At 41.5% G+C, this 13,698-nt stretch overlaps 1 protein-coding gene across 3 annotated transcripts in view; it reads left to right on the top strand.

The window, feature by feature from the left end:
- prkcz (protein kinase C, zeta) overlaps positions 1-13,698 on the top strand; it is a 184,888-nt gene that overhangs the window by 119,387 nt on the left and 51,803 nt on the right. For all 3 annotated transcript variants that reach the window (XM_064955906.1, XM_064955905.1, XM_064955907.1), the window contains 4 exons: positions 5,397-5,528; positions 6,718-6,808; positions 8,398-8,450; positions 9,740-9,934. In XM_064955906.1, coding sequence (XP_064811978.1) covers positions 5,397-5,528; positions 6,718-6,808; positions 8,398-8,450; positions 9,740-9,934 — 471 coding nt within the window. The remainder of the gene's footprint in view (positions 1-5,396; positions 5,529-6,717; positions 6,809-8,397; positions 8,451-9,739; positions 9,935-13,698) is intronic.

Here is a 13,698-nt window from a genome sequence, read left to right as displayed (position 1 = left end):
AAAGAAAAGCTCAGTTTCTGTCCATTCAAATAACATCAAATTGATCAGAAATACAGTGTAGACATTGTTAATGTTGTAAATGACTATTGTAGCTGGAATATCTATATAGGCGTACAGAGGCCCATTATCAGCAACCATCACTCCTGTGTTCCAATGGCACATTGTGTTAGCTAATCCAAGTTTATCATTTTAAACAGCTAATTGATCATTAGAAAACCCTTTTGCAATTATGTTAACACAGCTGAAAAATGTTGTTCTGATTAAAGAAACAATAAAACTTGCCTTCTGTTGAGTATCTGGAGCATCAGCATTTGTGGCTTCAATTACAGGCTCAAAATGGCCAGAAGCAAAGCACTTTCTTCTGAAACTCGTCAGTCTATTATTTTTCTGAGAAATGAAGACTATTCCATACGAGAAATTGCCAAGAAACTGAAGATCTCGTACAACGCTGTGTACTACCCCCTTCACAAAACAGCACAAACTGGCCCGAACCAGAATAGAAAGAGGTCCTCAACTGGCTGCCTCATTAAATAGTACCTGCAAAACACCCGTTTCAATGTCAACAGTGAAGAGGCGACTCCGTTATCCTTATAGCTAACTATTATTATGGAAAGTAACGAACATGATATTGTGGTGCTGCTGCTAGCTAGCTAACTGCTAGCCTCGACCACAACTAGGATAGCTAGCTAGCTACCGTTAGCTACTGACGTGATATTTATATATGTACCTGTGGCTAGCTACATAAAATATAATGTCATAATTGTAACAGGGAAACGTTGCCCTGGGGCCTAGTAGGCAGACATTGTCTTCCGCAATGTAAACAACATTCTCACATAGCCAGCTACACTTTTCTCCTATGTCTGGGATTCAGCTAGCTAAAGTTAGCTTGTAACTTCGATAGCAATTAGCTAGGATACTGACATGACATTTAGCTATTCTGCGATTCTGACATTGCTTTATTATGCACACATATGTAAGTAAATGTATGTCACGTCAGCATCTAGCGGTCGAAGCTAGCTAGCTACCTAACTACTTTGCTAACTGGATCCCCACGGAAAGTGTAGGCTTGAAGTTTTACCGTTTACATTGTGTGAGGCAACCCGACTTCCCCGCTGCTTTCCCCAAAGGGTTCGCCTGATTTGAAAATGGGGTCATGAGACAGCTCTGAATAAAATAAAAATGTGCCGCTAAGTTCATAGAATGCGGTTGTGATAAACAGAGTGCTTTCTGTTTTTCTCCTGCAAATGTGGCTCTGAATTTGAACCGGTTGGAGCCACTGTATTATGACCCCATTCCTGAAATCTAAGAATCTCAGGAACATGAGCTGCTCACAAGCTGTGCAGGACAACATCAGAGCAGACAGGACCAGGCATAATCAGACTGTGGGGAAAAGCACCACATCATTGAAAGCAATTATCTACACAGAAGATCATACACAATTATTGCCTGGTGATCTTCTGATTACTTCCCAATAACTTTCTAAATAATTTCAGTCTCTTCAAACCATACTTCCTTCAGGTTGAAATACTGCCAAAGTACTGTCAGACTGATTTGTAATAACAGACTGTAATAGCCCAGAATAAAAAAACGTTGGTTGTTGATTGGATTACCACTTACCAATAACTATTTTTATGTCACCACATTCCATAAGCATAGGGTAAAGTGTAAAAGGGCATTGAATATTCCGTTTTAATCTAGCAAATTATGGTATGGATATGAAAGTGGTTCATGTAATGTGGTGCGTGCTGGTGCCAGGGAAGTCAGGCGCAGGAGAATGAACTTGGTAAAAATGGAGCTGTTTAATAAACATCAAAACCTCCAAAAACCAAAGTATACAAAATAACAAATAGAGGGTGCAAAACCCGTCGCCCACCAGAATAACAATAAATACCTACATACAACAAACAATCTCCGACAAGGATATGAGGGGAAACAGAGGTATAAATACACAACATGTAATTGATGGGATTGGAACCAGGTGTGTAGGAAGACGAGACCAAACCAATGGAAAATGGATCAGATGGCTAGGAGGTCGGTGACGGCGAACCGCCGAACACCGCCCGAACAAGCAGAGGGACCGACTTCGGCGGATGTCACAACAGTTCAGATGTATTGCAGCTCACATTTTGTTTCTCTCCATTTCTTTCTGCAGACAAGCTCCCAAAGCCACCCAGGATGTGTTCCCTAGGCATCCTGGGCCTCCTGGTGGATGTAAAGGACTACGCAGGCTGTAGCTCCACTCTGTTCCTATGGCCCAGATAGTCCCAGCCCCAACTGATAAAGCTCCTATAGGCCAGATACCTGTAATGAATCCCATGTCTTCTATTGGTCAAAGAGCCAATCACAGATAGACGAGTAGCCCTTGTCCTTTGACAATTCCTACTAAGTCTGTCAAAGAGCAGGGTTTAGCCAGTACATGTACTGAACATTTATCAAATAGACTCAAGATTGTTCTGCAATGGGGACAAAAGTTATATATATTGTTTTTTCAGACAGTGTATTGGTTGAACCATGCCTTATAACCGATTAGTAGGAATTGTCAATGGGTAGGGGCTATGAGTCTATCTGTGATTGATTATGACTATTTGAAGACACATTTGTAGTGTGTGTGTAGGGGCTGTGGTCACTAATCATCCTCCCGGAGATCTATTCCCCAGTAAATTTCCACCCCAACCATCACATATAACAACAAATTCCGCCAAACAAGTTCTTGTTGAGAAGCTGAGGGTAATTGGGTGTGTGCAATACTAAGTCGTCCACCTTTCCCGTCACGGGAGATTATAGTTGTGTATAGTAATGTCAGTGTTCGGGAAAGCTGGTGATGACCATGTAAATAAAGCCACTCCTTTTTTGTTCTTGACACCATCAATTACTACTTCGTTGCTGCTCTATACCTGCTACCTGATTATGTTTAGCTAAAACCCTCTTACTTTCACCATGAGCTCTTTTCCTTTCACAGGAACACCTTCCCGAGCTTGAGCACATGTAAAACAATAACTGGAGAAGATACTTACATGCCATGATTTAGACTTTCATCATAACCTTGTTTACGATCTGTTTATTATGTTGTGATCTGACGAGACAACAACCTTTCATTGCAGTCTGGTTTCTTTATTCACTTTCAACAGCAGAAACCATTCCAAAATGTGTCATTCAAGATTGTTTACTTCTTCTGCTTATTCTGAAATAAGCGTTGAGATGCTACTGAAGATTATACCATATAGTCTGCCCTGTAGATGATCAGTAGTCTGCCCTGTAGATGATCAGTAGTCTGCCCTGTAGATGATCAGTAGTCTGCCCTGTAGATGATCAGTAGTCTGCCCTGTAGATGATCAGTAGTCTGCCCTGTAGATGATCAGTAGTCTGCCCTGTAGATGATCAGTAGTCTGCCCAGTAGATGATCAGTAGTCTGCCCTGTAGATGATCAGTAGTCTGCCCTGTAGATGATCAGTAGTCTGCCCTGTAGATGACCAGTAGTCTGCCCTGTAGATGACCAGTAGTCTGCCCTGTAGATGATCAGTAGTCTGCCCTGTAGATGATCAGTAGTCTGCCCTGTAGATGATCAGTAGTCTGCCCTGTAGATGATCAGTAGTCTGCCCTGTAGATGATCAGTAGTCTGCCCTGTAGATGACCAGTAGTCTGCCCTGTAGATGACCAGTAGTCTGCCCTGTAGATGATCAGTAGTCTGCCCTGTAGATGATCAGTAGTCTGCCCTGTAGATGATCAGTAGTCTGCCCTGTAGATGATCAGTAGTCTGCCCTGTATTCTGCCCTGTAGATGATCAGTAGTCTGCCCTGTATTCTGCCCTGTAGATGATCAGTAGTCTGCCCTGTAGATGATCAGTAGTCTGCCCTGTAGATGACCAGTAGTCTGCCCTGTAGATGATGAATAGACGGCAGACAGGGTATAGTCCAGGATGGTCCACCTTGGAAGAAGGCTGTTCTGGTATTGCGTCTTCTATTGAAAACAGTATAACAATGATATAGCAAATTAAGCATGTATTATGTATGCCTTTAGTTTTGGTGACAAAACAAAGTAGCCTACACACTTGTGGAAGTTTGTCGCTTTCAGGGTCCAGCTCCAACTGACAGGTTGAATACCATGTGCATACATTTTTTTGAAGGGGTGGGCTCTAGGCGATTCTATCAGCCAATCGGGGCTTAATGTAAATGTATCAAATTTGTATCCCCACACCTGTACAGTCTGACTGAGCATTTCAGTGATGGAGGCTCAGGGAAATAATTGATAAAAATGAACACACACATTGATTTATTAGATGTAAAATTGTAAATTAAGAACACTGCATCAGGGCTACAAGTGACTCTTAAATTGTGCTAAATCACAAAAATGTCCATATTCCGCATGTTTCTAGTCAAGAAGACCAAATATGTTTGTTTTGTAGGCCTAACATCTTACGTTTTTGGTCCCTCAGTATTTCCTCCTTCCTACCTTGTGTTAGTGTCTTTGGAACATCGAGCACAGCCAGTGAGTCAAAAAAGAATCTGAAGATCTTGTGGCTCTTTTAAAGAACAAAGGGCATATGTTATGGCCCCTCGTGTATCCTCTGCTATTGAAATGCACTCCCCAAAGTCTTGACAGGGAGTGTGGAAAGTCTGCCTTAAAGTTTCTCACCTCACAACAGGCGCCTTAATTACTCCCTCGTCTGCACTGAGCGGAGAGGGAAAACAGATTTAGTCTTGATTTATTTATGAACCGCCCGAACCGCTGCCTCTCTTTCTCCCTCTCAAACTCTGTCTCTCCCTCCATCTCTTTCTCTCTTTATTATTTCGGTCTCTCTCTATTGAGTCAGTTTGGGCTGCGGAGTGGTGGGGAAGGGGTAGCTAAGCTTTGAAGTTCCTCTGCATGGCGTTTCCATGGCAACGTCACTTTTAACTTCAGCACTCATTGCACTGTGGTGCCGCTCTTTTGAGACTGTTAGTAAACAACTGGCTCTGAATGTGTTTGTGGATATGCCTGTGGTAGACACAACGTCCCTAAGTGTCCGGGTTCTGATGTGTGCTGGACCACCGATGTTAGCAGCCTAATAGCGTCTGGGCCAGACAAAACAGTGTGGGTTTGATTCCCACTGGAGCACCCATGTGTACGCACACACTAAGTCGCTGTGGATAAAAGCGGCTGTTCAATGGTATATATACCTGTGAAATGTATAGCCGATTGTAACAAAACAAGCATGCTCCCAGTTGATGTAAGATGGCGCCAAGGCCGAACTCAACCACTCTGCATCTATCATGATCTCCTTCACGTGTCTGCCTCACCTGTTGTCCATTGATTCTTGATCAATGACTGCGATAGTGTCAACCCATTGTCATGAGCTCAGACTGATAGGGGTTGTTACACTAACTATCTCCCAATTTGTCTCTGTCTGTCCCTAACAGAAAGCGTACTGTGGCCACTGCAGTGAAAGGATATGGGGGCTGGGGAGGCAGGGCTACAAGTGTATCAACTGCAAACTGCTGGTCCATAAGCGCTGTCACACACTTGTCCCTCTGACCTGCCAAAGGCATATGGTGAGTACCATAGATATAGTATCTCATGACGGATTGGACAGTACTCTGCCCCATCCGTCATGTTAAAGCATCGGAACCACATATGATTTATAGAGCCTTCATAAGCACTATATGGACACTTCACAAATGGCATTGCAAAAGGCATAATGGTGAGCTTATAATTGATTTATAGAGCATTCACAGTCTTCATAAGCATTTCACCAACTTCAGTGAATGTCTGAGGGGGGGGGGTACTATTCAACTGCATTAGGGTGAAACTAAGTTTTGCATTTTAATTATTCAACTTTTGAGTAAAATAAGATTACATTCAGGAATAAAATGGCGGATTATGAACACATCTAAATGAAACATTACTATTTGAAGTACTGGTGTATATTTGTAACAGAGTAAATTCTGTTCTGCCTGAGCGTGAATCGAACTAGCAATTAACCCTTTTGCACAACACATATATAACTCAAAGCCAACCTTCTTTGTCAACAGAGCAAAATACTGGTCTGTTATTTCATGAGAAACTGTTGGCTTTAGTTCTCAATATACTTTAGCTAACATGCTATGGGCGAGTTTCACATCCACTATCTTTAGACATAGGTTGCATCCCAAATGGCACCCTATTCCCTTTGTAATGCACTATTTTTGACCAGAGCTGGGCCCTGTTCAAAATAAGTGCACTATATAGGGAACAGGGTGCCATTTGGGATGCACCCATACTGCAGTGTACTGTATACTGAGACATCATGAGGTTGATCTCTAGTGACAGACGGTTAACATACAGAATCTAAGGGGTCCTTGCAATCAGCCCGTTTGGCATTTAGACTAAAGCAAACCCGGTGCCTGAAAACCCAGGGCAACAGTCAACCAATGTCCACTTTAGTAGATCTCTATGCTGTGTTTTGTTTCTTCATGTAATCTGACGATTGTCTATCAACAAACATTTTGATCCCCGTTGAAATGGCACATGAGATTTCCCTGTTGATTAGATAGCGAGGTGAGCCTCATGGTTAGAACTGCATAAAATAAATTTTAAGTGCGAAAAAGATACATCTATGTGCCTAAGATGTCTGTCACCGTGGAACACCTCTTAAAATAAATCCCCTTCTTCCCAGTGTCTCCAAGGACCTAGTCATGATTAGATTGATGCTCTTTGTCAGCCTCAACCACATGCAGCTATTTGCCTGTCTTCTCTTGGCAGGAGCCAGTCATGCCATCACAGGAGCCCCCTTTAGATGAGAAGAGTGAAGAGGTGGACCTCCTCCCTCAAGACACAGAGGATACAGATGGAAGTAAGTTCCTATAAAACAATATAGACTTACAGATGCAGTAAGTCATGTTAGAAGCAAGCAGATTCATTACTTAACAACAACTGCTGCACATTCCAATAAAACTACATTACGTTTTAAAGTTCACTTTCCTTGCTTACAGTTTTGTGGGTCAGAGTGCAGCATTTATTTAGATTCATAGCACAAACATTTGTTAGCATGTTTCTCACACTGGCTTTAGCCACGGAGGGGGAGGGAGCAGGCCTATGCTGGCAAGTGCATAGGGGTTGCCTAGCAACATATGCCTCGGAGGGAGTCAACTTCTGCATTGTGCAACAAATTCCTGTGATTTGCGAATCGGTTCAGACAGAACAGCTATTGCGACAGCTAAAATGGCTTTGAAAAAAATATGTAGGGAGAAGCATCTAACAACTAACTATTTACATATAATATACATTTTAGTACATTTGTGAACAAAATTCTTACTTACTCAACCTTTAAAATGTGATGTAGTCAAATAAGATATCTTGTGGTCTTAGCCTTGAGACCACTCAAGACCACAAAAGTGCAGGCTTGGTCTCATTGTCTTGATACATTGGGCCTGGGCCTGGGCCTGTATGCAAAAAAGGTTCTCAGAGTAGCAGTGCTGATCTTTCTTATTCCTTATGAAAAGACTAAATTGATCCTAAATCAGCACTCCTACCATGAGACACTTTGTGAACACTCTTTTCAAAGGCTTTAAAAGGCACTATTCAATGAAAACCAATAACTAGCTTGGAACTTTCTCCCAAACAGTGAAAGTGCATGTTTGAATCAGTATGCCTTTGTTGTTTACAGACTGATCAGAAAGTTGCATGTGCTATTCTACACAGCACAATTTGTAAAATAATAATAAAAAATATATATTTCTAAGTGTGCGATTTTTACCCCAGTTGTTTCTGCCAGAAGCAGCACCTTGAACAAGAAGCACTGCTGTGCACAGGGCCTTCCTTGTTTTTGTGCACTGGTTCTCTATCAGGGTTAGTGTGAAGGTTGGACACCCAGTAGGTGGTCACTCATCCAGCAGCAGACTAGACAATAGGTTGTACAATAGTATTAATAGTATTAATATATTAATATTAATAATTAGATTTGGGCAGTGGCAGGAAAAAGCTGAACCTCACTCTGAACAGCATTGGGCCCTCTGCTGGTCACAAGGGTGAACTATATACGTCCCACAATGCTCTTTTGAGAGGAGGCAAGGAAAGATTCATTGAGAAGGAGTCAACGGGAGAATCTCAATTGCATTTCCTTGATTCTTCACATCCTCTCTCTTTGCCTCAATCTCCAAACCAATTGGATGAGAAGGTGAGAGGTCCCTTCTGACCCTTCTCAAAATGATCTTGGACCACCTTCTCCAATACGGTTGAAGAGACGAGGAGACGAGGAGGAGATAGAATGCAAGGAGTGGCGGAAAGACGATTCGAGAGAGAGCCATGGATTCTTGTGGAACACCCTATTTAAATGGAAATGTCTGTAGACTATAGAGATCTCTAAGGTTTTTAATCCTCAGTCCACTCTAGGTAGGACTGCATTAAAGCTTAGGTAACAAGTTATTTATCTCTTGTCTTCAGTACCTTTCCTACCACACAATTGCAAGATGGATAAAGTTGAAGAGGACTCCGAGGTGAGTTTATTCAGACACAGTAAATAATGCATTCTTATAATAAATATGCTTATCATATCAACATGTGCATGACACTAGCTCTATCTATGACCATAACGCTTCCCTCAAGCCTGACAGGAACCTTTGGGAACCTTTCAGATTCATTTGTTCCCAATAGAAATTAATGGTAAATAATGTATTGACGGACTTCTCAGATTAATTTGTTCCCAATAGAAATTAATGGTAAATAATGTATTGACGGACTTCTATTGTAAATAAGAATAGAATATGTTTCTAAACACTTCTCCATTAATGTGGATGCTACCAGGATTACGGATAGTCCTGAATGAATCGTGAATAATGATGAGTGAGAAAGCGAAACACATAAATGTCATACCCCCAAGACATGCTAACCTCTCACCATTACAATAACAGGGGAGGTTAGCATTTTATATCATACCCCCAAGACATGCTAACCTCTCACCATTACAATAACAGGGGAGGTTAGCATTTTATATCATACCCCCAAGACATGCTAACCTCTCACCATTACAATAACAGGGGAGGTTAGCATTTTATATCATACCCCCAAGACATGCTAACCTCTCACCATTACAATAACAGGGAGGTTAGCATTTTATATCATACCCCCAAGACATGCTAACCTCTCACCATTACAATAACAGGGGAGGTTAGCATTTTATATCATACCCCCAAGACGTGCTAACCTCTCACCATTACAATAACAGGGGAGGTTAGCATTTTATATCATACCCCCAAGACATGCTAACCTCTCACTATTACAATAACAGGGGAGGTTAGCATTTTGTTAAATGTAGAAGTGTTTAGAAACATTTTCTATTTTTATTTACATTAAGTGTCTCCTAAATGACACAATACATTAATTACCATTAATTTCTATTGGGCACAAAATCATCTGAAACGTAACCAAAACAACCAAATGCGTAGAGCCACAAGCTTGATGTAATCATTACGTGCTAGGTATACCAAATACCTAAAATGTTACTACTTTAATATACATAAATTAAATATTTTTGGTCCCCTAAAATGGGGCGACTATGTACAAAATATGCTGTAATTTCTAAACGGTTCACCCAATATGGATGAAAATACCCTCAAATGAAAGCTGACAGTCTGCACTTTAAGTTCATAGTCAATGTATAATTTCAAATCCAAAGTGCTGGAATACAGAGCCTAAACAACAACAAAATGATCACTGGCCAAATACTTTTGAGCTCAATGTATGTCTCTTTCATAATGTTTGTCTCCCATCCAAACCTCCTTTACAGGATATCAAAGCGGTGATAGATGGGATCGAAGGCATCAAGATCTCCCAGGGGCTGGCGCTGGGCTTGGGGGACTTCGACCTGATCCGGGTGATCGGCCGTGGCAGCTACGCCAAGGTGCTGCTGGTGCGACTCAAGAAGAACGAACAGATATACGCCATGAAGGTGGTCAAGAAGGAACTGGTGCATGACGACGAGGTGAGAGGGAGGAGGAGGAGAGGGAGGGAAAGAGGGGAAGGGAGAGGGAAACGGGGAGAGGAGGAAAAGGGAGGCAGAGAGATGGATCTGTAGAGCAGGCAGGGAGAAGTCAATGGACGTGCAGTGGTGAAATAGGAAGACGAGAGGATCTTGGGGCGGAAAGGGACAGGAAAAAAAGATGATGAGGAGTGAAGTAGGGATGAGAAAACAGAAGGGTGATGAAAGGGAGAGAGACGGGGTAAAAGAAGTCATTAAAGTAAGGAGGAAATGGTGCGGTATGAAAGGATAGGAAGATGAAATGAGGGGGGAAAGAGGTAAAGGAGTAGAGCGGGAAGAGAATGATGGGTGGAGACAAGAGTAATTGAGAGATGTTATAGTTTCCACCTCTAGATGGGGCTATGGTATTGCTATTAGACATAACACACCAGGTTAATGACAGAACTACTACAGAGGGAGAGGATAGACATTTTGGATTGATTGTCCTCTGATGATAGTAATGTAATCATTTAACTCTGACTTCTTCACATTTCAATGGACAACTAAGAGATGGACCCACGTGGAAAGGACCATTCCTTCTATTGCCACTCAACATACTGTTAAAGGGGCAAACCGGGATTATACATTGATATTTTAACTTTTACAGTGGTTACATTTGTGGTTACATCCTGCTTATCTTACATAGTATGGCCGTTCAGAGCTTTGTAGATCTCTCTTTATAGATCTCTCCCAATGTTTTTAGTGGATATCACACCGTATATTATAGATTCTATACATGTATAAATGCATTCGTGCATATAGTGGCAAGAAAAAGTATGTGAAGCCTTTGAAATGACCTGGATTTCTGCATAAATTTGACATAACATTTGATCTGATCTCTAAGTCACAAAAATAGACAAATACCGTGTTCTTAAACTAATTGGAGTGATTAAAACTAATTTTTCAACCATTCCACAAATTTCTAGTTAACAGACTATAGGTTTGGCAAGTCAATTAGGACATCTACTTTGTGCATGACACAAGTAATTTTCCAACAATTGTTTCACTTATAATTCACTATCACAATTTCAGTGGGTCAGAAGTTTACATACACTAAGTTGACTTGTGCCTTTAAACAGCTTGAAAAATTCCAGAGAATGTCATGGCTTTAGAAGCTTCTGATAGGCAAATTGGAGATGTACCTGTGGATGCATTTCAATGCCTACCTTCAAACTCGGTGCCTCTTTGATTGACATCATGGGAAAATCAAAAGAAATCGGCCAAGATCTCATAAAAAATGGTAGACCTCCACAAGTCTGGTTCATCCTTGGGAGCAATTTCCAAACACCTGAAGGTACCGCGTTCATCTGTACAAACAATAGTACACAAGTATAAACACCATGGGACCACGCAGCCGTCATACCGCTCAGGAAAGCGACTCATTCGGTCTCTTAGAGATGGACGTACTTTGGTGCAAAAAGTGCAAATCAATCCCAGAACAGCAGCAAAGGACCTTGTGAAGATGCTGGTACAAAAGTATCTATATCCACAGTAAAACGAGTCCTATGGACAAAGATCGTACTTTTTGGAGAAATGTCCTCTGGTCTGATAAAAACAAAAATAGAACTGTTTGGCCATAATGACCATCATTTATGTTTGGAGGAAAAAGGTGGATGCTTGCAAGCCGAAGAACACCATCCCAACCCTGAAGCACAGAGGTGGCAGCATTATGTTGTGGGGGTGCTTTGCTGCAGGAGGGACTGGTGCACTTCACAAAATAGATGGTTTCATGAGGGGGAAATTATGTGGATATATTGAAGCAACATCTCAAGACATCAGTCAGGAAGTTAAAGCTTGGTCACAAATGGGTCTTCCAAATGGACAATGACCCCAAGCATACTTCCAAAGGTGTGGCAAATGGCTTAAGGACAACAATGTGGCCATGACAAAGCCCTGACCTCAATCCTATAGAAAATGTGTGGGCAGAACTGAAAAAGCGTGTGTTTTTTTAACCTTTATTTAACCAGGCAAGTCAGTTAAGAACAAATTCTTATTTTCAATGACGGCCTAGGAACAGTGGGTTAACTGCCTGTTCGGGGCAGAACGACAGATTTGTACCTTGTCAGCTCGGGGGTTTGAACTTGCAACCTTCTGGTTACTCGTCCAACGCTCTAACCACTGCCGCCCCGTGAGCAAGGAGGCTTACAAACCTGACTCAGTTACACCAGCTCTGGCCGGAGGAATGGGCCAAAATGCACCCAACTTATTGTAGGAAGCTTGTGGAAGGCTACCCTAAACGTTGGACCCAAGTTAAACAATTTAAAGGCAATGCTACCAAATACTAATTGAGTGTATGTAAACTTCTGACCCACTGGGAATATGATTCTTAAAATAAAGTGGTGATCCTAACTGACTTAAGACAGGGCATTTTTACTTGGATAAAATGTCAGGAATTGTGAAAAACTTAGTTCCTACTTAAACTGTATGTTGACGAGTCTACAATATGTAAAACACTAAACAAGAATGGTGTTCATGGGAGGACACCATGGAAGAAGCCACTGCTGTCCAAAATAACCACTGCTGCACATCTGAAGTTTGCAAAAGAGCACCTGGATGTTCCACAACGCTACTGGCAAAATATTCTATGGACAGATTAAACTAAAGTTGTGTTGTTTGGAAGGAACACACAACACTATGTGTGGAGAGAATAAGGCACAGCACACCACCATCAAAACCTCATCCCAACTGTAAAGGATGGTGGAGGTAGGGAGCATCATGGTTTGGTGCTACTTTGCTGCCTCAGGGTCTGGACAGCTTGCTATCATCAATGGAAAAATTCCAAGAATTCCCAAGTTTATCAAGACATTTTGCAGGAGAATGTAAGGCTACCTGTCCGCCAATTGCAGCTCAACAGAAGTTAAATGATGCAACAGGACAACAACACAGAAGTGGCTTGAACAGAATGGCTTGAACAGAAGAAAATACGCCCTCTGGAGTGGCCCAGTCAGTCCTGACCTCAACCCGATTGAGATGCTGTGGCATGACCTCGAGAGTGGTTCACACCAGATATCCCAAGAATATTGTGGAACCGAAACAGTTTTGTAAAGAGGAAGGTCCAAAATTCCTCCTGACCGTTGTGCAGGTCTGATCCGTAACTACAAAAAATGTTTGGTTGAGGTTAGTGCAGCCAAAGGAAGGTCAACCAGTTATTAAATCCAAGGGTTCACATACTTTTTCCACCCTACACTGTGAATGTTTACACAGTGTTTTCAATAAAGACATGAAAACGTATACTTGTTTTTGTGTTATTAGTTTAAGCAGACTGTGTTTGTCTATTGTTGTGATCAAGATCAGATCAAATTTTATGGCCAATTTATGCAGAAGTCCACGTAATTCTAACGGGTTCTCATACTTTTTCTTGCCACTGTATACAGTATGTGGTTAGTTATTAATTCATTTAGTAAAGCCTGACATCAAAGGTGTCAGCAGAAAGAGACTTAGGCCTCTATTACTACTAATGAAGTCAAATTAACCAATAGGACTTTGCGATGTTATGCATAAGATAAAGATTGAATCCATCTGTATTGTAAGAGAACACGTAATGGAGGAAGACGGTTGGACAGCCATTATTAATTGACCATTACTTTAATTAAATAAATGCATTATTCTTGGCTATTGCAGAAGGTTGTGGTTATCATAAGATTCACTATGCTAGTCTGAAGCACAAGTTGCCTTCAAGATCTAGGATCAGGTTAAAGGTTAAAAGCTTCACAACTGAACTCTGATCA

This window comes from Oncorhynchus masou, chromosome 33 (assembly GCF_036934945.1).
Source record: "Oncorhynchus masou masou isolate Uvic2021 chromosome 33, UVic_Omas_1.1, whole genome shotgun sequence".
NCBI lineage: Eukaryota > Metazoa > Chordata > Actinopteri > Salmoniformes > Salmonidae > Oncorhynchus > Oncorhynchus masou.
This window is presented reverse-complemented; position numbering and strand designations above follow the sequence as displayed.